Here is a 26643-nt window from a genome sequence, read left to right as displayed (position 1 = left end):
ACGAGTGAATTCAAAATATTTTATTTACGTAAAAACTCACTTCGTAATGTAATTTGAGCTTTCAGAAAAATTAAAAAAAGGTCGAATTCTGAGTATCTAAACAGGTTTATGTGCAAATACACTTGCCAGAAAAAGTATAGATAAAGATAGAGAAGTTAAGAGCTGCATATCGCTGTTTAACTGTACTTAAAAAATGTAAAGCAAGCGAAATAGTATGAACAAAAAACTCACTACTTGACGGAGCATGATCGATGGTCGTCGTGGCCAAACTGGCCTTGTGTATCTCCATACGACTGAATTGTGCGCCATCCACAACGCTGCCGGTCACATGATGCTGTTGCTGTAGCTGTTGCTGTTGCTGTTGCAGCTGCAGCTGATGGTGTTGCCCCATCGAACTGCTGGCGGCGTGCATCTTCGCCAATTGCAATGGCGTTTGTGACGTTTGTGCTTGTTGCGTTTGTTGCAGTTGTTGTACCTGTAGCTGATGCAACGGATGATGTTGCAGTGATTCGTAGAGCACTGTGGGTTTCTTTATCAGCCCCACATTGCCAGCTGTAGCGTTGGGATCCACGCAGGCGTTTGTATTGATGGAGAGCGGTTGGAAGGGATCGAATCCCTTGGCGAGGTGTGAGACTAGTTTTCGCTCGAAACTAGAATTGCGGGTAAAAAAAAACAAAAAATTAAATATAAGTTGTTTGTTGCAAAATAATTAAAAGTAGATTAAAATCAACTTACACTTTGTTGGTGACTCCAGTCTCCTGTAGCGTTTCCAAATAATCCAAATCCTTCACGTATTTGTCACCCATGACATTGTTGTTGTTCGCGCTAGTACCTGCACTACCATTTCCAGCTGCACGTCGCGACATGGCCGCATCAACGCCACCACCAGCTCTAACACCACCACTCACGCTCATTGCCGCATTAACTGCACTGCCACGGCTCATCGCACTCTCCATGCTAATATAATTGCCGCCACCGCCACTACCGCCACCGATATTCGTGACGTGGTTTTTGCTACTGCCAGTGTTGCTCACACTACCATAGTATTGATGCATTTCCACTGCACTGACGTTGGCGGGCAACAACTCACGCGTACTAGACGCCGATGAGGACGTCGCCGATAGTGGTTGCTTGACGAGTGTACGCACCTGACCACGCGCAGTCGCCGTCGTCGGCCCGCCGGCGCCTATGCTGCTCAGCCCTGATGAACCGGCCGATGTTGATGTCGTCGACACCATAGACAATTGCGGGCTGCCCGACGGCGGTGTGTGTGGCGGGAAGAAATGTTGTTGGGCTGTATGGCCCACAGCGGGAATGCTGTGCAGTGTGGCGTGCGTGTGTGGCAGCGGTGATTTAAGGAATTCCTCTTTCTGTTTGATCGACTCACGTAGGCGTATCATCAATTCGCTGGTGTCAACGGCGCCAACACCCGAGGCTGGGGCATAAAAGGCAGAATTGGCTGCGGCCGCAGCAGCTGCAGCCGAATGTGAGTGGTAGAGTTGATGTTGCTGGTGCTGATGTTGTTGTTGTTGTTGTTGTCGGGATAATACTGTCAAATTTGGCGGCGGCTGGGAACTGAAATGTAAAAACAAAATCAAGATAAAATAAGATTAGAGCGAAAAATTTTAAGGAAATGGATATATATTTATTTTTAATTAAAACTAAATCTTCTGCTGGGCACCGAGTGAACTCTACTTCAAAATATCAGCTCGTCTTACTTACCTAAAACTAATTTAAGAGATCGCAACAATATCTCCGAAATTATTTTCTTTTTTGATATAAAATATTTCTCATAAATTGTTCTAGGATTCGGTCGGAGTAAAACGACCAGGCAGATATCGTAGACTTGACGGTCTTGGGCACGTTATCTTTTCATTCATCACATTTGGTTTCGATAGATAGATTCTTTATGAGGATTGCGCTTCGATCTCAAGGTATTTTGTGCCCTCTACTCATCACCGTATCTTATCCAGACCCAGTTCCCTCAATAGTTTGGTTTAGTTTGGCAAACTTAACCAGGCCAGTCCTTCACTTCACTGCACTTGCAATTCACCATTCTTACTTTAACTATTTCACAAAAAAGATAGTGTAAAAGCACTATGTAAATCAGTACTTAAAGGTCTAGACCGACGGTGACGTTAATCGAGACTACCGGCGCAGTTAATTCTGATTAAAAGTGTAGCGTGACAGACGGTTAATATGCAGATTAGTGAACAGCTGGTTGGCTTATTGGATAGTTTTGTCAGTAAAAGAAGGGCCGCAGGCAACAAATACGGGTACTATAGCTATCCTGTTACTAAGAAACAAATATTTATTGAAAAGAAAATCTTCAATTGGAATTTCTCAAACTGCTCCGAAATGTCAAAACAATCAATGTCATTTCGAACGTGTTAGTGCAAACTAGTATTGCATCCAGTTTTTCTTGTTCTTCTCTTTAAAAGTTTCATTATTTCTCATTCACAATAGATATTAACTGTCATTTTTCGGCAATGTTGCCATTAAAAATTCCCCTAATCCGCCTAAATTGTGAGAATTAAGCTTAGTTGTCAGTCCGCATTAAGGGGTTACATACGTCGAGAATTTTCAAAAACTCGATTTTTTTCGATATTTCGAAAGTATAGTATCTTGAGAATATACTGTGAAATTTTCATGCGGAAATTCCCAATATTATAGCTTCTACAGCCCATTGACTAGGTAGAGAGCCGTCCGCGCACTCCTGTACCTCAAACTTTAAACTCGTTTCTCTCGAAACTACTTTTTCCGGCACGGTCGGCATGATAACTCATACAGTTTTTAATATTTTTTGATGCGTTTTTTTTTTAAATATTCGAAATTGTTTTCTCTAAAGTCTGTAGAGCCAGAACAATTTGACATAATTAAAGTGTGACATTTATGACGTAAAACGCATGGTTTTTTTTAAATGCCTTAAATTGCAAAATTTTTCGAAATTCAAAAATACGGCGTGACAAACTATAACTACAACTTTATTTTACAAACATTTTTTTTACTTTTTACAGATCTATCAATATTTCAAGGAGAAATGATGTACACCGTGGAGCAACTTTTTTTCATTGCAGTTTGGGTCAGGTGATTTTTTATATGCTAATTTGTGTAAAGAAAAATTAAAATATATTTTTTTATAAAGTTTAAGTACTAATAAACAATGTATAAAACTTTTTTAAATTTATTTCTATTGTTACTCCTTCCAAAAACAGTTTTTCTTTTAGCGCATTTTTGGCGCTGCTGGACGTATGTAACCCCTTAACACAATGAAATCTTTTTTTTTAAGCGATCGACCCTTCAACTTTTGCGACGTTCTCAGAATGCGCATCCATCATTTCAACGGCGATGTTCATTTATATTAAAATTTTGAAATCAACAATCTCAAATTTTGATAAAAGGCGATAATAATTACAGTGACATGACATAGAAGTGCAAACCTCAAATAATCTAATTACAGTAGCTTTAATACGAAAAATAAGGTGTTCATGGTAAAAACGCTGCAGTTGGTGTTTCAGTGTGTCGTGCTAACGGAAATAATATTTTAATATTTTTCTTTCCCCGAGGGCGGTCGTTCTGCACTCAAAGTCAGCCCCACATTAGTTTGCGGTACTCGTTTTTGATATTATTTAGATGTAAATTATGGCATGCCAACATAACTTTTTTAGCAAAAACAAAAGAAATTAAAGCATTTTTGCTCTCTCTCTTCTTTGCAAAAAGCCCATTAGTTGGTCCATTTCTTATACTCCTTTACATTGACACATTGAATGGTCAATTCATGATTCCGTTCTTTGTCGGTTATTTTGCGACTTCGGTATTATTTTCAAAGGTGTTGCCTCACAGAACACTTTAAGATTTCCAGCGACCCTTATTATTTTTATTTCTTGCAATAACCGGGAAAAAATTACTTCACGATATTCAATTTAATTTATTTTTGCCAAAATTTAAAACCTGTTCGTTCTCAGAGCTGTTAAACTATTCACCGAGTGACTCATAGGCTTCAATTTTCTACTGCAACCACAGCTGGTGCAAAATACACAGATATGCATACATAATAGGTTTGTGAATATTGGATATTAGTGATGTGTCTTGCGTAGCCTGATTACATTTATGCACAGTTATGCGAATTAAAACAAAACCTTTGCTGGAATATAAACAGCTGAAGCTTCACACGAAGCAAAAAACAAAAAAAAAAAAAGAAAATATAAAATATAAAGAGAAACCTCAATACAGTAACACAATCCGAAAATAAAAGAATAAAAATATATTTAAGTGCATACGCATGAGAAACCAAAATTAAAACAAAGAAATAAAATAAAATCGGTAGAAGTAATAATATGAATATAGCAAAACAAGAAATATATAAACAAAAAATATTATGTGAACAAATTATATATAAAAAATTATGGTAAAAAAAAATATTTATATAAATCTTGTATATACATATAAAATAATTGTATATAAAAAATGTATAAACAAAAGTGTATAATATATTACATAAAAAAAAATTAAGTAAAAAAAATTAAATACTTTTTTTATATTGTATTATATATGTAATATATATAATGGACTATGAATAAGTTCGTTTCGGTTTTACAACAGATGGCGTAACTTGATTATTATTCCATCGATCCACATTTCCAAACATTCATTGGAGAGCTACTGTCGTAAGGCACAAACGTCAGTATAAGTTTTTTATTTGAAGCGTAAACAACAATATTTTTACCACACTTGAAAATGTCGAATTTCGTGCCAAATAATGTGTTTTTGCGGGGAATTCTTCTTCATTATTTTAATATGAAGAAAAAAGCAGCCGAAAGTCATCGTATCTTGGTGGAAGTTTATGGTGAGCATGCTCTATCTGAGCGAACGTGCCAGAAGTGGTTTGCACGCTTTAAAAGTGGTGATTTTGGCTTGGAAGACGAAGAACGCGAGGGTGCGCCGCCAAAGTTCATGGATACCGAATTGGAGGAATTGCTCGATCAAGATCCGGCTCAAACGCAAGAAGAGGTTGCAAAAACTTTGGGAGTTGATCAATCAACCATTTCCAAACGTTTAAAAGCCATGGGAATGATCCGAAAGGTAGGCCATTGGGTGCCGTATGAATTGAAGCCAAGAGACGTTGAACGCCGTTTTATGGCATGCGAACAACTGTTTCAACGGCACAAAAGAAAGGGTTTTTTGCATCGAATTGTGACTGGCGATGAAAAGTGGGTCCATTACGACAATCCAAAACGTCGGGCAACGTATGGATACCCTGGCCATGCTTCAACATCGACGTCGGCGCAGAATATTCATGGCCTGAAGGTTATGCTGTGTATCTGGTGGGACCAGCTGGGTGTTGTGTATTATGAGCTACTGAAACCGAATGAAACGATTACGGGGGATGTCTACCGACGACAATTGATGCGTTTGAGCCGAGCACTGCGAGAAAAACGGCCGCAATACGCCGATAGACACGACAAAGTTATTTTGCAACATGACAATGCTCGGCCACATGTTGCACAAGTGATCAAAACATACTTAGAAACGCTCAAATGGGATGTCCTACCCCACCCGCCGTATAGTCCAGACCTTGCGCCATCCGATTACTATCTCTTCCGATCGATGCAACATGGCCTGGCTGACCAGCACTTCCGTAATTACGATGAAGTCAAAAAATGGATCGATTCGTGGATTGCGGCAAAACCGACCGAATTTTTCACAAAGGGAATCCGTGAATTGCCAGAAAGATGGGAAAAAGTAGTAGTAAGCGATGGACAATATTTTGAATATTAAATTTGTAACCATTTTACGTCAATAAAGATTCAAATTTCGAAAAAAAACCGCACGAACTTATTCATAGTCCTATAATTTTAATATATTTTAATATTTATTATTATTATTTTAATATTTATTTTTTTTATTACTTTAAAATTTAATAAAAAATATTTCACTTAATATTAAACATTTTTCAAATACAAAATAAGCAAAAGAATCCAAAAAATAGTAAGTAATAAAAAATAATACAATAAAGATAATGTAATAAAAAAACAAATAGCAGAAAAATAAATCCCTTATTTTCTCGGTAAATGACTGTAGTAATCGATATCTCGAAAAGTCTCAATCAAACAATTTAAAGTTTATGCTCGTTGTCAAGGAGACATTTCACACTAAAAAATTCATTTACTGTTTTTTGTTTGTCTCATTCAGTTGTGAGTTACAGGGTGGTAACAATGGAAGCCAATAAAGAGAAAATTCGGTACATTTTACAGTTTTTCTTTGATCAAGGCGAAACTGCAAACCAGGCTGCTGAAATTGTGAATGGTGTTTATGGTGCCGATACGGATTTTGCTCTATTCCGTTCAGGCATTTTTGATGTCCAAGAAAATCGAAGTAGGCATTTTAGAAGCTAAAGATCGACTATAAAATAATTTTAAACTATTTGCGCAAAATTTTTACGCAAAAATAATAGATTTCTCTTTCCGTAAGCTAATATTAAAAATTTCGAAAACCGTTAACAACATCCACAGTACAATACAAAAAAAAAACATGAAACAGCTACAAACTACCTTCGGAAGTAAAATCTGCGAAAACATGTCGGAAGTGAACACCTGGTGTTTCACACGATTCAAAACAATAACAAAAGCACAACAAATAACAAAACCAAAACACAAAAATAAACTTAGAAAAAAAATCAAAAAGGCAAAGTAACCAAAAGAAAAATTACCAAAATAAGTACAGAAATTCGTAAAAATGGAAATATTTAAAAACTAAAAACCAAATCATAAATATAATATAAAAAAACTATTAAAACAAAAAAATAAACTTAAAAAAAAAATAGTAAACACAAATAACAGAAAACAATAAACAAAAAAAAAAAAAAAAAATTAAAACCTGGAAAATCAAAAAATTAAGAAAAACAACAAAAAAAATTATGAATGAATATGGGGTTGCCATATAATCTGTCTAATGTCTAATGGAAAAATGGATATGAATTAAAATAATTAATTAAATAATAATAAATATCGAAGGAAAAGTTATCAGGAGAAAGAAGGAAGATTTAATTCAAAAATATTTCTAAATGGCGTTGCCATCTTATTTTTAACGAAAAAACGAACTTAAAAATGTTTATATCAAGTAATAAAATATCCAAGCTAAAAGCTTACAAACTTAAAACTTAAAAAAAAAAAGCAAAGAATGAAAGCTTTAAACAAATTTTGTTATTGGCGTTGCCACCTTATTTAATTAAAATGCGAAATGTTCCCAAAAGCCGAACAGAAAACCTTAATTAATAAATATTTTGCATGGTGTTGCCATCTAATTGCTAATGAAAAAATAAACTATAAAATATGGATATCGAACGATAATTTCAAGAAAATTTCTAACTGAAACTTATTTTTCAATGGCGTTGCCACTTGAATTTAAATTAGGAACTAATAACGGAGTTCAATGAAATGTACGAATATAGGGCTCAAATAAAATGTGTTTAAGAGAAAGAGAGAAAGGGCGTTGCCACCTAACTTTCGATGCCAATATGGTCACTAATTACACAATTCATTTAGGTATTAGGATAAGTTTAATTGAAGGCGGTCAGTAATTATATAATATTTTGGCAAGTGTTTTATTTTATATGTAAGCAAAGTCGGCGGTGACTGCTAGTAACATAAACATTTTTTATGAAACAATAAAAAGATAATAATAAATATTAAAAATAATAAATGTAAAAACAAAAATTAAAAATAGGTAAAAAATAAATACAAAAAAGATTAAAAAATTGGTAAAAAATAAATAAAAAATATAAATATAAAATATTAAAAAATAAAAATAATATAAAAAAATCAAATATTAAGATATAAAAATAATATGGAACAAAATGTTAACCTATTTTTTTTATTTGCATGTCAGTTAGTAAAAAAAGATAATAATGAATGTAAAATATAATAATAAATATAAACAAAATTAAAAATAGGAAAAAAAATTTAAAATAAATATAATAGCAAAATATTAAAAAAATAAAACTATGAAATTAAAAAAAAAAATATTAGAAAATAAGAATATGAAAAAAATAAAATATTATTTCAAAAATAAAACTATGAATATGAAAACATATATTAAAATAATAAAAAATTAGAATAATATAAAAAAATAAAATATTAAGAAATAAGAATAATAAAAAAATATATAATATTATTTAAAAAATAAAAATAATATGAAAAAAACAAAAAAATGTTTAGTTTTTTTACCCATTTAAATTTTTTTTTTATATTTATTATTATTTTATACTTTTTTATACGTATTATTTTCATATAAAAACGAGTCTATATTTTTTATATTAATAGCAGCTAATAAATAAAAAAAACAAAAAAAAATATTAAAATATTAAAATATATTAAAAAATAAAAAATTTGAAAAAATGAAATATTAAGATATACAAATAATACGAAAACCAAAAATTTTACCTATTTTAATTTTTTTATTTTGTATGTAAGCGAAGTCGCAGGAGACTGTTAGTAAGCAGATAATAATAAATGCAAAATATAATAGAGTAGAATGGGGTAAGATAGGTATGGGGGCACAATAGGTAGGTGGGGTTTTCGTCGCACTGTTTTTGCAGAGGTCACTCGTCTTATGTGAATTGAATACGTGGTGGGGAACAACGTTTGCGACTGTCATTTCGGCCGTCACCATTCATTAGTTATCCTAGTTCTGGCGTCGTTTAGTTTTTTGTGAGCTTTTCTCCGACATAGCATTTTTTTTATTCTACGGTGCAGTGCATTTAATGTATGTAAATATTTGTCAGGTGAGTTTTATTTTACGTAGAAAATAATGCTGAACACGAATAATGTGTTAGTTTTTTGATATTATTGTTTAAAAAAAAATATCGACACTAACATAAAACATGTGCTTGGGGGCACTATAGGTCAGCCGTCTGGGGGCATTATAGGTCACTACTTTTAATTGAATAAAATAAATTTTAATTGTTTTTGCAGCAAAATGGTGCGTAATTATGTGCGAAAAACGCCGAAATGAAATGAAGAGGATGTAAAAAACGCAATCGCGGCAGTCCGAGATGGCGCTAGTGTTCGATCAGCCTCTAAACAATTTAAAATTCCGTTCGAAACATTACGTGCTCGCGTGATGAATTAAAGAAAAATTCCTAACTTTTATAACATGTGCAGTGTTCATACTCTATAAATAAAAGTTAAAACGTTAATTTCCAAGCCATGTACATTGTTCTTTTCCTCTCACACATAGTGACCTATCGTGCCCCCCGATTTTGAAAATATCGAAAAAAAGTACCTTTGTCTTATTGAATGCAGCTTCCAAAAAATATTTAGCCAAACATAAGTCAGTATAACCAAAATGTTAGCAGATAAATACCCTTTCAAAATCTTGCTTATTTTTCAAAATCAATGCAAAAACACCGTAGCAAGAGCTCTCCAAAAAAAAATGACCTATCTTACCCCATTCTACTCTAATAATAAATATAAAAAAAAATTAAAAATAGGTAAAAAAAATTTTAAATAAAAATAAAAAGAAAATATTAAAAAAAATAAAACTATGAATATGGAAACATAAAATATTAAAAACTAAGATTAATATGAAAACATAAAATATTGAAAAATAAGATGAAAAAACATAGTTAAAAAATAAAAATAATATTTCAATTTTTTTTTATATTTATTTTTATTTTATATATTTATTATTTTTATATAAATAGCGGTCTATATTTTTTATATTAATAGCAGTCACCCAAAAAAAAATGTTAGATACTTTTTATTTTACCTATTTTTGAGTTTAATAGCACTTGGACTTAAATTAAATTTTATAACTTTTTTTTGTACATGAATATCAAATACGTCACTTAAATATGTAAACAAATTGCACACACACATACATATGTGTTAACACAGCCGAAAAAATGCATTTTTCGCATTTCAAAATAACTATAAAACTGTTTTTTTAGTTCGGTTGAGCCACCCACCAAAAAAAGGAACAATTAAAAATGACGAGCTTCCGCCTAGTGCGCGGCACCCAGCACTTGACAGCAAACAAATACAAACACGCACACATGCACACATGCAAACACACACACTCACACACCTACGACATGGTGACTGACACATTCTGCAAAAACAATTTAATACCGCATCCAACGGCCCCATCATAACATCGGAATGTAGCGAGCGTTGCGGGCAGCGCGAATGATGTATGAATTCGTACTGAAGTCGACACTTTTATTCAATGCGAAAACATTTTTTATACTTTAATTAAGTGCTTGAGTACAACTTATTTTCTATTTAAAATAATATTCACTAGCACGCGCGAACTTCAGATATTGCATGTAGAAATAAAACAACACCAAAAAAAAACAATTATCAAAGGGTGTGGTTGACTTAAATATGCCTGATGATCGATGCAAATCGGTAGTGATAATTAATTATGTAAATTTTTTCTTGATGCAATCTCACTGAGTTGAATTTAAAATTTGTTGTAGGTTATCGTGTAAACACTTTCATATTTTCATTCTTAAACTATTTTCTGTGATGATCACTTGCAATTTCAAATAGTGAAATTTATTACATTTGGTAGCACTATGCACATTTTTATGTTAAAAGAAAATACCGAAAATGTAACAACCTAAACGTAGATGACACTACCGACGACCTCTAAACGTAAACGAATAACAAAACACCACAGAGCACTTCATCAAATACTAGATAAGTGAGCATTCTTTCATTTTTCGATAACCACCAGGCGATTGCTTAAAATTTTATTAACCACCGTCTACCGTTTTCCAACCCGATTGACTAAGTAATGCGACTAGATGAGCGAAAAAGCAGAAGCACCAAGTATTGAGCCACTAAGCGCTAGAAACTATACGACTACATATATATTGACAACGCGTCAACTTAATTTGACGCATATGTAATATAATAACGCGGCTATCATTGACAAGGCGAAATACGCAAATCAATGCGTTGTATGATGGGCGGCGTGTTCAGCCTGATCAGCGCGACGATGAGCCACTTGTGGCATTCCTTTATTTTGGAACTACGCTGAAAAGCCACGTCAAAGCTGACTGGCGCGCACGAGAATGCGACGGACACTGACAGTCGAACACCCGTCACAACCTTCAGCGCGATCGCTGTAAGCAAAATACGCTCCAGTAGAAACCAAAGTCAGAGTCAACAGCTCACACAAGCTCACTAGGCTTGTCAGGCTGGCACCCGGCTTAGAGACAACAGCTACCAACCAGCCAGCCATCCATCCATTGACAGCCACTGACTGACGTATGAATATTGCTATGCGCTGCCAACGCCATCCACTGGAGCCCCATTAAGGAGGGCGTAGCAGCGGCGGCGGCGGCGGTGACGACTATGGCAATCTATTGAAATGGTACGGCTGCGCAGTCGACGCAATTCCTTAAAGAGTGCTCACCCGCACCACCACCTCCGCACCATCGCCGCACCACCCCAACTTTGACGACACCAATAAAACTGCACACCACAATGTCATTATTGGAAAATGATTGAATAGCGAAAATTCAAAAATAAAAATTAAAAAGTTTCGGCCAAGCAAAATATTTCTACACAAAAATCGTACAAAATAAATATAATTAATATAATTTCAATTTGCAATCGAATACAAAAGCGCTACACCGCCCGCCAGCCCGCCACATAGTGGCTTAGTAGCTATAAAGAAGCAAAAGCTTAGCTCCATACAAGCGAGTGCCTTGACTTATTTGTATGGCGGCAGCCAATTGCGCTTAGCGGCTGGTCGAAAAAGGAACAAACGCTGTTTGTTGTCGTTTTTTGTATGCACACATACGTATACCAAGTATTTTTCAAGCGTTGTGAGTGCGCGCGAAATTCAATTTCCGATTTTGTCCCCTTTCCATTGGTAGTACGTCGACGTGTAACAGCAGCAGCAGCCTATGGAGGGTGAGCAATATGCCATCAGATGGATGTGGTGAATTGTGGCTGCTACGCTGGCTTGTATAAATGTACGCGAGTACATATGTATATATAATAATGTATATGTCTATGTTAGCAATGCTGGCATTCTGATAGAAAGGCTAAAAACAAAGCCTAACATTGGCAGTATTCGATTTATTTGACCTTGAGCAAGTTTACGAAACGAGAATGTTGGAAACAAAAAAAAAAAAGTTCGCATAAGTGAGTTGTCAACATGTGGGCAGACAGATATATGGAAAAATCAGCATTGAACGATAACTGTAGCATTGAACAATGCACCATCATCGATTTCCTTTGGCTGGGGTGTAGGACCAAAACGTAAGCGGTGCAGCTTGCGCATCTTAAGGCTAGAGTTCAGATTTGTGCAAACTATCGAGTTACATGTACAAATAGTTCCTTAAATTTACTCAAAGCCATCAAGATTGTGTAAAAGGTGTGTCGATTTGTAATTTTAAGGGGTTAGGGGTAGTCAGAATTTTCAAAACATTGAATTTTTTTGCATTTTCTTAAAGTATAATATCTCTTAAATATTGTGTGAAAATTTGAAGTGAATCCGGCAAATACTTTTCGAGTTATTCAGCAATTAACAAAGGGCGCTGGGGCGCTCATAAATCGATAGCAAAACTATGGTATGTTTTTTGAACTGGTGAACACTGTAACTTAAAAACCGCATAGTAGATTTCAATAAAATATATTATTTTTTTTTTCCTTGTCCACTCCACTCGGGAACATAGGGCCTCGACAAGACTCAGTCTTGCGTTGGTTGCGTTAATCTATTAGCTTTCTGCAGGGTAGGTTATTAGCCTGCCGCTTACCAGTTCTAAGTAATGGGAATGCCCACCTGTCGTTGCTTCTGGGAACAACGCCTTTTTACTGCTTGGAACGCCATCTGTGTGTCACATTTTTCTGGCAGAAGGATCGCACAGATGGTTGAGGACTTCGCTAAGTTTGGTGTGTCTGGCACCACTGATGCAATATGTAACTGTGTATTTTTCTTTATTTTTTTTTTTTGCTTGTTTTAGCAGCCACAATGCAAGTAAGGATTGGGGGATATAATAAGGTTGTTGAGGCTGAGGAATAATTTTTTTTTTTTTTTTATAGAAACCAGGAAAGTAGATAAGTTTGGAAAAGTGTGAGTACCATGCTTTACGTGGAATTCGAACCCACAACCTCTGGGATGGTAGGCTAGTGCACTTACGCGAGACTACCGAGGCCAATACAATTTATACTGCTTTTGAAAACCATAAAAAACTCGTGCCTGATTGAAGTATTTTTTTCTTTTTAAATTTCGATTTTTTTTTAACAATTAATTCTCGGTTTTTTTCCTCGAAAATATGAAAAATATTTGGTGAGGCCGCTCTATTGTTAATTTTGAAAACAAAGCTTCGATCAGGCGCAAGATTATCAATAAAACTAATTTCTAATTTCTCTTGTCCGATTGATTTTAGATGAATCTGCAAGGACTTGTGATGGTCACCGCAAGGAACTTTTGGAGAAACGGGCTCTACACAAACAGCGATAACTTTTTTTAATTAATAATTTTTTTTTTGAAATTTTGCTAAAGTCAAGTCGAAATATGATGTATTAATGCTATGTTTTTATTTTTGTAAAATAAAGCAATTGATTAGCAAAAAAACAATTATTAAAAATCATCATTCTTTTGGGCCTTAAAAATTAAAAAAAAAAATTCAATAAAATTTAAATAGAAAAAATTTAAATAAAAATAAAAAAATTTAAAATAATAAATACAATTCTAACTCTAAAAGTATAAAATTCGATTTATGTGATTTAAGCAATAAAAAAAAATAAAAAAGTAAAAAACAACAATAAAAAAAATTAAATAAAAAATTGAATAAAAACAATTCTAACTCTAAAAGTATAAAGTTCGATTTATGTGATTTAAGCAATAAAAAATAATAATAATAATAACAATAAAAAAAATTTAAATAAAAATAATTAAAATAAAAATAAAAAAAATAAAATAAAAAAATTGAAAAGAATAAAAACAATTCTAACTCTAAAAGTATATTATAAAGTTCGATTTATGTGATTTTAGTAATAAAAAAAATAAAAATAAAAAATAAAAATAATTAAAAACATTATTAAATTCTCGAAACGAATTAATATCTTGGACCAAAATCTATAGTCAAAATCTCGGTTAGGCGGGGAAATCATATAATATAATGAGCTCTAGGGCAACACAACGGACCAAACTTGCGGTCTATGTGGCACTCCGATGTGGGGTCACCCTTAAACCAACCAACCATAAAAAAACAATAAAAAAAATTAAATAAAAAATTGAAATAAAAGAAAATTAAAATAAAAGTAAAAAAAAAAAACAAAAAAAAAATTAAAAAAACAAAAAAAAAATGAAAAAAAAAAATTTTTTAAAAAAAATTTAAATAAAAATATAAAAAAATTTAAATAAAAAAAATTTAAAAAAAAATTTAAAAAAAAATGTAAGTAAAAACAAATTAAAATAAGAATAAAAAAATTAAAAATAATAAAAACAATTCTAACTCTAAAAATATTGTAAATACTAAAAAAAAATTACCACGCACTCAGTTATGCTCGCTTCCGCATGTATAGCAAAACTGACCAAAAAAACTACAATAGTTTCATACACATTTTTTGGATTTAACTTATTTTATCATCATTCCATAGATTTGCATTTCTATGCATGTACAAACACATGTATGTGTGAGTGCTTGCACGTAAGTAAATTGTGAAAAAATCTACGCCGCAATTGCTGCACGTCTGACACGCGGGTATTTACTGTCAACACATCGCCATCACCGTGGCCGCGCTACTGCTGCTGCTGCTGCTGCCAACTGTCATTTTCCTTTAGTTTAGTTTAAAATGTGCCCAAGTGGCTCCGCTGCCCTTTTACAACTTTAGCTAGCCGTTGGTGAAGGCCTATTAGCGCCTATTTGGCTTAGGTTAATTTATGTAACTCAGGTAGGTATCTACGAACAACAATAAAAAGACTAAGTCGGCTGTCAGTCAGCAGTCAACAAAAATAAAAGCAAGACGAAAGCATAAAAAGCGCCACAAAAACAAAAGGCGTTCGTTGTCAATATTTTTTTATGGCAGTCAATCACCAGCCGCATCAGTTCTGCTCCAAGTACGTCTAAGTTTTTTTTCTTCTTTTTATTTATGAAGCATTTTAGTTGTTTATAGTTTCAGTTTCAGTTTCATTTTCATATTTTTTATTATCGTACGTATGTGTGTGTGAATGTGTATGTTCGTATGTGGGTATAATTTATTTATGCGCATTTTCGCATATTTTCATGCGTGCTGTCAGGTCTCCTCGCCGTGACACGATGTCTCTTTGCCATGTCTGCTATGAAGTGTATTTGCGCCGGCGCGTCAACAACTATTTCAGTGGGTTGACAACACCATGGCAGCCAATGCCGGTCGGCAAATCGTAATACTGCAGATCTTTGATTTGTGTGCCCTGCGGTGTTGTGCAGTGGACATTTTAGTTGAACTGCTTCGATGGCCCATCCATACATCCAGTCAAGTCATGCCCACATAGGTTACTTCAAGTATTTTACTTGTTGGTTTTAGTTTTGTTTAGCAAACATTGTTGTTGCTATTGGAATGGTTATTTATGATTGTGGAGTAAGTTTTTATTTGATTTTTATTTTTCCTTATTTTTGGGTTTGTATTTATTAATTTCATTTGCAAATTAAGTGTTTATGCCAAATGGCTACGATTAGGTTTCGCTGTTGAAAAATTTTTAAACTTGGCATTTCCTTGTGACATTCGCACTGGTCTGGAATTTATGATTACATATGATTGTGGCGGTATTATTATTATGTTTTTCGGTATTTACTCATTTCACTAACTGAAATTTTATAGCAAAACATGGTTTTTTACGCTTAAAAATGTCAAAAAGCTCTGAAATAGAACTAGATTTGACTTCATTAGCCTTTAATCCCTTGCCGCGCTTTAACGAGCCTGACTCGTGATGAAAATTTTGGTTCAGACATGAATATGTCGAGCCAGGCTCGTGTACAGATAGTGGTTGAATGGTTGTTTCTATCTGTACGCCACAAGAGTTAGTCACGAATCTCATATTCGCTGTTACAAAGTAGTTTATATTATTCTGATCTGTTTACCACGCGTTGACTTGGCACACTTGGGCCCGAGTTTCGTCGAGCTAAATGACACGGGAAGGGCTAAACAGAATCACTGGTATCTTGTGCATATTTCTTCCATTTAAGCAACATTGAATTATATACAATGTTCTCTCTCCTAAGGGACACCTCTTTTAAGGCCGGCGGGCCAATTAAAAGGTCAAAAAATCGATTTTTTTTCCTGAAATCAATAGCTTAGATATTCAAGAACATGAGACACAAATTTTCAGAGTTAAATTCCAAGTATTTGCAGAGCTACAGAGCCGAGCGTAGTGCGGCGTCGAGCAACCGTGCGCTTATTGTTGTAGTGTATTGTTTCTGTGTACGTCTCTGTAAGTGTTTGTTTCTCGGCTTTTCATTTTCACGATTTTACCTAATTTATGTACACGATTGCAAAAAAACTAAGCGAGCTATCCATTTCATTCGAAATGCGTTATCTTCAGTATTGTTTTCTCTTCTATGTGAACTAAAAAAAACATCCAAAAACTTTTTTTAAGCGACTTTTTTACCCAGTTGAAGTTTTTTTTTTTCCTTGAAAAACCACTTTTTTCTACCTTCCCCAAAAATTCGAATTTTACGTGTTTCTCCCAATTTTCTTAGTTCACATCGAAGATAATTACATCAAAATTAATAATCTTTTTTTTTTTTTGTTTTCAGATGAAAATTGCAAGTTGGTATCTTGTACAGAAGTTGGATACTTCAGTGGCAAGGCGCTCTGGGAATCTATTGATAACTCGGCTTACAATATATTGTTGGAGATTGTACAAATTTTTTTTTTTTAGTTCAAATATATATTAAACTATCCCCAAAACTTCATTTGGCTAATTGTTTTTTTTCTCATCCTACAACGCTTCGCGAAAACTACTGAATTTAGGACATCTAATTGGCCCGGCGGCCTTAAGCGAACACTATTTTCAGCACATACCACAAATTCTTAAAATTTTTTTCTGTGGACTGTGAGTGGGCAATCCTTCCATGACATGCTAGCCTTCCTATAACATATTAACTTTTTTCACTTTTCTGATAAGCGAACTCCTCCCATATGCGGACAAATTTTTCAGTCCCTTAGGTGCCCGGTTAAGAGAAAGAACCTTTAAAATCCATCCACTTTCCTTCAACTAGTGGATGTCTCCCACCCAAAATGTGTCTATGGGGCGAAGCTGTGGATAATTAGATGAATTTATTTATTTAGAAATCACATCCACATTATTTAGGGATCACATTATTCAGGTCCTATTACATGGTGCCTATGGAATGATGTATGCTGACTAGGTCAGGCCAAAATTTTACAGTTGATCTGTGATGTTGAATAAAAGGCAGCAAACGCTTCTGGAGGCACTCTTTGGTGTATATATTTGGAATGGCATTGTGGACGTCAATACAAATGCGCTGCTTTTCTGGTCACAGCTGCATATTGCTTACCAAATCATAAAGTTTTTACACGAATTTTTCAAATTTCTCATATCTAAATTTTGATACGAGACTTATACAGTCTATGTCAGAAGAAAAGACCCGTTTTGTTTTCTTGTAACCTCAAGATATATTTCGTACTGTTTTTTGCTGCGTAATAGTCCTACTCAGCGGCTACCACGCCAGTGCTAACTCAGGTTAGTGTCTTGCGAAACTTTTCCGTAAACGCAACCAAACAAAAATGAATGAGAAGTACACGATGCGTTTCGAGGCGGTACTTTTATGCACGCATTCTTACACCCCCGACTGCAAAAGTAATTAAAAAATCAAAAAATTTTGTTGTGATGTGGAATCAGCTGTATAAGGTGTACAAAAATTTTGATGGCTTTTCCGAGCACGGTTTGAAGCGAGTAACGACAAAAAAAGCAGGATCGTATAACTTTTTGAGCGGGATCCTTCTTTGCGATTACGCCAAGGACGCACAATTCTTGCTAAAAAGGGAATATATGTGAGTAAGAACACCATCGAACGAAGACTGAAGGAGGCGAACATATCCTACCGTCCAACATTATCAAAATCACTGCTCTCAGAAAAACACATTGAGAAACAACAAAACAAGAAAATGGTGTCACAGTATTGGACTGGCCTCCCAGTCCCCATACGCCAACTCAATTGAAAATGTTTGGGGTACTATGAAAACGCATCTTGCCGGAAGGCCAGTCCATGATTTAAAGCAACTCGAGAGTCGCAAAATCTAGTCCTGCCTGACGACGAGCCACGCAGATAAGCTGGTTCACAGCATGAAGAAGATGCCAGGCTATACTCGACAACGATGAAGACTACACGGCTTACTGAGTAATTGCGACTCGTAGTTTTGTACAAACTTGCATGTAAAAAAATTTTAAATATCTATCTTTTATACTTCATGATTAATCGCGGTTCCTTTTTTCTGACACAGACTGTAGAATCTTAGACCAGGAAGTCGGTTAAAACTTAGTTTGACATACAATCCGCGAAAGAACTCCAGTAGTTTTACATTTTAACCACTTCCGACTACTTTTCTTGTTTTTTTTTTAAATTTTTTATAAAACTAAAGTTCAAAAAGTAAACATAAACCTTAAAAATTATATTATTGTAGAAAAACAAAGGTAATAAAGGTCGCCCCTCTGCTGTCAATAGCAAGGCTCCGAGTGAAGTTCTGTTAAAAGCATCTGCCTTTCAAATGAAACACATAGAGACGAAGATACACCGCTTTAGGTAGGCAGTTCTTTAATGAATTGCAAGATTTCCACACTGTAGAAATCGGGGATCTTCTACAGTTCTTGAAAAATTGGCATTGGTTTTAGGATCATGCGACATCACAATAGGCTAACATATGAGCCTTGTGTTAGTCCCATAATGAGCAACCACTACAACCTAACCTAACCTAAATGCCACATAGAACTGTAAGTGTATCCAATTGTAGAAAAGTGTCAAGGAATTTAAAGAATAAGTTCGTTCATAAGCCAGCCAAGAATATAATTTGATAATTACTTATTTTAAGTTTTACTGAATACTACTAGTTGTAGTTGGTGTTTCTAATTGGTGAAGGAAGAAAGAGCTTTCGCGTTTTGTGATGCAATCACTCGCAAGTCTGTAACAAAATGCTAATATTGATTGATTTGAGGTTTGCACTTCGATCCTAGGGTATTTCATGCCCTCTACTATCATAAGTAGATGGTTCGAATCTCCGAGCATGAAACAACAAAATGATAGAAAAAGTGTTTTCTAATAGCGGTCGCCCCTCGGCAGGCAATGGCAAACCTCCGAGTGTATTTCTGCAATGAAAAAGCTCCCCATAAAAAATATCTGCTGCTCGGAGTCGGCTTAAAACTGTAGGTCGCTCCATTTGTGGAATAACATCAAGACGCACGCTGCGAATAGGAGGAGGAGCTCGGAAAAACACGAGTGGTTGTGTTCAGTGGATGGAATGGCGAACTTTTGGCAGCCGCATTACCATCGATACGAACCGAAAGGACCCTAAGTGTTGTCGACTAACCCGCCATTATGTAGCTGCCGGGTTTATTGATAAGTGTGGACATGAAATATCAACCGATAGAAAACGTAGCTCTTAAGAAAGCAATATCGAAACTTCAAATGCATTGCTGTCATCAAAAGGTTGTTCTTAAAACCATCGGAGCTGGTATAAAACTGTAAGTCTCTCCACTTGTAGAACTTGTAGTAGAACAGCGGGAAGACGCTCGGCTAGTGGAGAGACTCGGCTAACTTTCTATTTCACAGATTTTAAGATCAAAGTGCGCTTAAACGTGGAATTTAGGTTTTCATCCGAATGTAGATTTCACCCGGGAGGTTGAGTAATGTGTCTTACAAACGATGACTGAGTTGCGGTTGCGCTAACCGCTTCATGCTGTTTATGAAGTTCATCAGGTGAATAATATCATGACCTGCTATATCAGCAGGCCTAGCGAAGAAGTGAGAACTAAGATGCCTAAATATTAGCTCCGCGAGAGCAGTGCAGCTAAGCAGAAGGTGCTGAGATGATTCCGCGTCATCCTCCAGACACCTAACGCAAAAAGGACTCGCGGTAATTTCAAGCCTCACAGCATGCATACCTCACAAATAGTGTCCTGTAAGAACATCCACGAAATTCGAGAGCTGAGATTTTGTCAACCTCAGAAGATGCCTTGAATACCTTAGATCTATAAGTAAGCTTACAAGTTTGTATACTTGCCCAAAGCTCGCTGAGTTGGTGCGAAACCCATCTTACCAGGAGCAATCGAGTATATATCTGCCATGAAAACCAATAAAAAATGTGAGAAAGCCTGAGCAACCAGGCTACGCAAGCTTTAAATTAAATTTTTACCCGTTGTTTTTTTTTATCACAAATCGTTACAATATGCAGTTATGCAGGCGTGAAAAACACCATTAGCCACTTTGTCGATTTAAAAGCGCATACACGAGTATATATATGTATGTAATCGTATATATGTGTGTATGTGCTTATAGCTGAGCTGCTGCAAGCATCGAAGTTCGTCATCAATTTGGTATGCGCACAGATTTAAAAAAGCGAGGGAACGAAACGCAATAAAATAAACTAATAAAAAATGAATAAAAAAGAAAGATGCAGAGCGATCAGCCAGCCAATCGGGCGACAAAGCAGTCAGTCGAAGCAGTAGCAACAAGGCGGCTGACACTTTGAAAGACGCGATGTTGCATGGCAGACAGAATGACAGACAAGTAGAGACAGCCAACGCGAAAAGTCTGAGGCGAACGAGGCAACAATATAGGCTAGACAGACAGGCAGACAGACAGACAGAGAGACAGACAGACAGACAGATCAGCAGTCAGCCATTTCCACAGGCAGTCAGTCAGTCAGTCAGCCAGCCAGGCATCCATTTCCACTGGCAGTCAGTCAGTCAGTCAGTTAATCAGTGAGTCAGGCAGTCAATTTCGGTTGCTCAGTACACCGCGAACGCGTCGCCGGTGGCAGTCGACTGCAGCAGCTCGTGTTCGCGCGCGCCACAACGTTTAATTAAGAGTTCAACATATTTCCAACAATTGCTGGTGAATTCCATTGGTGGAATTGTTGCTTACAATTGCATTACAAAAAATGCAAATATTGTGAATTCATGTTGTGTAAATTGGGCAACAACTACAACAACAACAAAGGGCAATTGTAAAATGCAATAAATAAATGACAATCAAAATAACAACAGAAATAGCAGCCGGCGCAACAACAACACTTGGGGCCAGTATAAGCAATGCAATGAATGCAATGTAGCAGGCAGACGGCAATCACACAAAACAAGCGCATAACAGTCGCTACTCAGCACCAGCAGCAACATGAGCAATAATCACAACAACGGCGGCAAACGCCAACAACACAAAAGCAATTTACTAATCTGTTGTACAAAAACAAAAATACAAATTATACTCACTGTTTTTTAGGAAAAAATCGCTGGCAAAAGAAAACAGTGGATTGCGCACGGACGAGGGAAAAAGAAGTGGGAGTAGGTGAAATAAACTCAATTGTATATAAATGTGAGCCATTGTGCGCATAGGCACAGTAGCATGCAAGTGATGGGATAACAGCAATAAAACTGCATTAATTTTACAGTTGTTTTTACCTCTCTACAGCTTACAACAAAATAAAGTTTCAGAATACGTACGCTTGTAAGCTAATAACTAAGCACAAAATGCTCCGATTTGCACGGGATTTCTTGCATTCTGAAGCTAATATCCCCTGCCAGGTTCTTTTCGACATAAACGGATAAAAGAGACGGTCGCATATCGCACCCTAAATACAAAAGGGTCACAACTCAAAATGAGCAGAAGCTCAAATATGAACGAGACGTTATCAATAAAACGGTCCGCGGATGACATATGGCAAAAATAAATTTTTTGTTTTTTGGTAGGACTGTTATAAGCTTACATGGCAAATTTCAGCGTGATATGTCACATAGTTTGTTTTCTGTGCTACTGTAAACAAGTCAAGCTCGAGTGTGGAAAATTTTGAGTTGTGCCCCTTTTGTATTTAGGGTGCGATATGCTAAAATGTGTTACAAAATCAAAAAAATTATTTTCAAACTACAATAAATCGAAAATGGTTCAATAAACTGGAGTATATTTTTCTTGCCATAAAACCTTGAAATGTTTACTATCACTCTGCATTAATCAAAGTTATTTTCTACTACTGTAAACATTAAAAAAAGAATTAAACTTTTTTTCCAAAAAACAAACTTCATTAAGCCGGAATAAGCAGGCAAAGCAAAAAGGAAAACACATGCTTTGTGATTTCTATAACTAAAGGGTTTTCCAATAACAGGTGTTATTTTGAATAGGATTGCGCTATCGAGAGATGATTAACGATTTTTATGGCCGGAATTGGATGGTATTGATCAGGACAATGTTCATTTTCAACAAGACGGCGCTACGCCAACAGCCCAGGGTCAGTTCAAGACCTCAAAGATGGAATTCGTGAGGCTATCGAGGGCATAGGGCAGCCACTTTCCAATTCGGTTATGGAAAATTTCATAAAAAAGGTTATGGAAAATTTTCCTGTAAGTGTGGTCGTGGTGGCCATTTGCCTGATGTTATTTTCTTTATAATGAAATAAACATCCGGTCATTTATATTAAAAAAATAGCATTTTTCTTTGAATATCAAAATAACACCTCTGTTTGGAAAACCCTATAGAAGACGATGTACGTAAGATGAGAATCTCACAATAAAGAGCGAAGGCGGGCTGTCGAGAAGAATGGAGGCCTATTGTAGAGGAAGCAATGGTCTACCCCGGAGTGTAATGCCAATATGACGTATTTCTTAATGGCAAGGTACTGAGAGAAGCAACCGTTCGGAAGAAAAAGAGGTTTTAGTTCGGGGTTAAGTCCCACAATGGCCAACTAGGCGTCGAAAGCTTTCCTCCTACTAAAAAAACAAAAAAAGAAAATAAAAAAATTAAAAACAATAAAAAAATTAAAAAAAAAATTAATAAGCAAAAATTAAGAAAATAAATAAAAAAAGGACAAAATTCAAAACAAATTAAAAAAATAATAAAACCAAAAATTAAAAAAAAAAATAAAACAAAAAATAATAAAACCAAAAATTAAAAAAAAAAATAAAACAAAAAATTAAAATAAAAAAATTAAAAAAAATAAAACAAAAAATTAAAAAAAAACTAAACAAAAAATTTAAAAAAATAAAACAAAAAATTAAAAAAAAAAACTAAACAAAAAATTTAAAAAAATAAAACAAAAAATTTAAAAAATAAAAGAAAAAATTAAAAAAAAAGAAAAAAATTTAAATTAAAAACAAAAAAAAAACAACATGCTCCAGCAAAAATTTCTAATTTCCAAACTTATTGAAAATTATTTTCTGGATGCCTGCCTGTTATTTATTTGCTTTTATCACTTGCATTATTACTGATTGTTATTGCTAGCTATTTATAAATATATACTTAGATATGTAAATATGTACTTTATGATATGCATTTTCAGCAAAAACAAATTCAAAGACAGCAAAAACCACTTTGCAAATCCAACATTTGGAAAGGGGCTGCCAGTTGATGCCAGACAGAAAAATGAAATACCAAAACGACAAAAAAAAAAACCAAAGAAAAAGAAAAAGAAAAATAACACAACAAAAATATTATAAAAATGTGGAAAACCAAAAGTTACAATGAAAGAAATAAAAAAATTAAATAAAAATATATAAAAAAAGAAATATATAAAAAAGAAAAATAAAAAAAATAAAAATATGTAAAAAAAGAAAAGTAAAAAAAATGAAAATATATAAAAAGAAAAATAACACAACAAAAATATTATAAAAATGTGGAAAAAAAGTTACAATGAAAGAAATAATAAAATTAAATAAAAATTGATAAAAAAAGAAATATATAAAAAAGAAAAAAATATACATAAAAAAAGAAAAAAAAAATAAAAATAAAAATATATAAATATAAAAATAATATATATAAAAAGAAAAATATAAAAAAAGAAAAAAATTAAAATGTTAATGTAAACCAAAAGTTACAATGCAAGGAAAATTTAGCTGCAGGCAAACATAGTTTTCCTTTTTTGTTGTTTTTATTGTTTGCCGTTGCAGCTGTCATCGCCGCCGCGGTGCTTTAATATTGCGACACATACCAAGGCTGGTGGTATGCACTTAAATATATGCATACATACACACACATATATATGTATGTCGGCGCACTTGTGTATGAGTACAAGCGACCATACAAGTATGAGCGCGAAAATTACTGTCATTTGTTGGCTAATTTACATTTCTCTTTTTATTTTTTTGTTTTATTTTATTTTATTTATTTTATATTTTTTTTTTTGTATTCTTTCTTTTATTTTCTTTACCTATTTTTATTATTTTTATTTATGTGTACATGCACATATTTATTTCGAAATTAGAAAGTGCATTGTGCAAGCACACAAACAAATACAAGTACATTTTTAGTATGTCTTTGCAGTGACAGCAAATTTAGTGGAACCTTTGCCTCCATAGCCGGCAATCACAAAGCAAGCGCGCACCTCACATAGCCAGCCAGCTAATACGGCGAACTCATAAAAGCAAAAATATACGTGTGCATGTGTGTGTGTAAGTGTATAAGTATTTGACGGCAGCAATTTTTATCAGCAGTAATAATTGATAACAATAAAGTATAGCATATGCACACAGGCATGAGCAAACATATATACACGTATGTATGTATGTGTGTATATATATTTACAAATTTACACATACACATATGAATACAATGAACGGAAGGAGAGTGTAAATTTTGGATTGTTATCAGCTAAAACAAAAAAAGGGAAAATAAAAGAAAAAACAAAAATAAAAATAAAAGTTATATAAAATTGCGACAACGAAAATTGCAGTAAAAGCAACAGCTGTTGACGTACTCGCGCACACAGACATATCTACATCCCCATTTTTCATATGCAACCGCAAAAAAATATGTAATTCTTGAAGTGATTGATTATTTTGCATTATTTTATAAATAAAAATATTTTACCGCAAAATTTGCGGGAAAATATTGAAGATTATTTTTGTAAAAAAATATTTGACGAAGCACTACTTAAAGAACAGCATAGCCAGAAGTGGTTGTAGTATTAAGAAATATTAATTTAATTTTAACATACAGCGGAAAGGTCACTTCGATGGCGTGAAATGAAAAACTTGACGCACCACCAAAAGAAAAAAAAAACATGGATTACAAACTGTATCAGAACTAAGGTATCAAATTGTAATCAAGTCGACTTAAAGATTACTCATACGCCGTGTGTACGAGAATACATTGCAGATCCACATGTGGAGAGAAGGCAAACTATGTACTTGCGAATGTGTCAAGTTGTGTTTAATTCATATGTACAAAGCCAGAAAAGAGAGCAGTGCAGAATGATAAAATCTGAGGTAATTTCTACTTCATATTAAACTAAATTAAGAAATGGGAATGAAATAAAAAATAAAAATAAATAAGCAGGAACAAAAGGGTCAAAGATGCTATTATAAAAGCAATTAAATAAACATAAATAAGTAAAATAAAAGCAAATGAGTAAAGACGGGCTTAAGCTGCGATTAAAAAAGGAGTTCAATAAAAAAAAAACGCATCCTCTTCTTCTTCCAGTCCTCAATTCATCGTAGGACATAGGGTATCAAAAAATATAATAAAGCAAAAATGGTAAAAGGGATCTCAGCAATGGTGCAGCCAAATTGTATATGTATTTAGTCATATATGTACAGGGTGCGGCACTCGAAGTGTAACCAACTTCAGACCGCTCGCGCAGCTGATACACAGGAAAATCACAACCAGCGATGGTTCATAAGTTCGAGCACCTTAAAGTAAATAAAGTTTTTGTTTATCGCACCATTACTCGTTACAATGATACTCGTAGCATCGCGAAACGTCATGGAGATGGTCATCAAAAGACCGCAACGTCACGTGAAATGGTTCAAAAAGTGTGCGAATTAAATGGCGACGAAGTTCCAATGAAATAGCGAAAGAACTGAAAATATCTCACCGTAGCATCCGCCGCATACTGAATAAATGATCTCAAAGCCATGTCTTACAAGATCCAAAAGACGCATGATCTCACACCAAAGCAGCAACAAGTCAGGCTTGAAAGAGCTTGGCCGAAAGCGGTCCATTCCCGAACATTGAGTTTTCTGATTTTTTTCTGAAATTTTTGACACTGAGCAATTCGTAAACGCACAAAACGAAGGGTTTATTTGACCGACAGTTCAAACGAGAATTTGAGTCATCGGTTGGCCACCAGGAGGCAGCACCCGCCACAGGTAATGGTTTGGGCCACTGTAACCGCAGATGGGCGCTCGGTTTCATCGAGACTGGCGTCAAGGTAGATGCGAAATATTATCGGGAAAGTATTCTGGAGGTTTTTTCTAAGCCGTGGGCAGATGAACATTTCGGTTGCAGGCCATTGGCGTTTCAACAGGACACGGCACCGTCTCTCGAGTGAGCCAAGAATGGCTAAAAAACAACGTTTCGAACTTCATGACGTCCACGCAATGGTTCTCGAATTCACCAGACGCAAATCCGATGGATTATTCTATTTGGGCCATTTTGGAGAGCAAGATCCGAACTAAAATATTCACAACTCTCGAGGC

At 34.6% G+C, this 26643-nt stretch overlaps 1 protein-coding gene across 3 annotated transcripts in view; it reads right to left on the bottom strand.

Annotated features, from left to right (window-relative positions):
* The window catches only part of LOC128857062 (rho GTPase-activating protein 21), a 180231-nt gene that overhangs the window by 18928 nt on the left and 134660 nt on the right, over positions 1-26643 (bottom strand). For all 3 annotated transcript variants that reach the window (XM_054092608.1, XM_054092609.1, XM_054092610.1), the window contains 2 exons: positions 736-1575; positions 232-650 (listed from right to left, as the gene is read on the bottom strand). In XM_054092608.1, coding sequence (XP_053948583.1) covers positions 232-650; positions 736-1575 — 1259 coding nt within the window. The remainder of the gene's footprint in view (positions 1-231; positions 651-735; positions 1576-26643) is intronic.

The sequence above is a fragment of the Anastrepha ludens genome, chromosome 3 (assembly GCF_028408465.1).
Source record: "Anastrepha ludens isolate Willacy chromosome 3, idAnaLude1.1, whole genome shotgun sequence".
NCBI classification, from domain to species: domain Eukaryota; kingdom Metazoa; phylum Arthropoda; class Insecta; order Diptera; family Tephritidae; genus Anastrepha; species Anastrepha ludens.
Note: the sequence above shows the minus strand (reverse complement) of the source record. Positions and strands in the feature narration are given on the sequence as shown.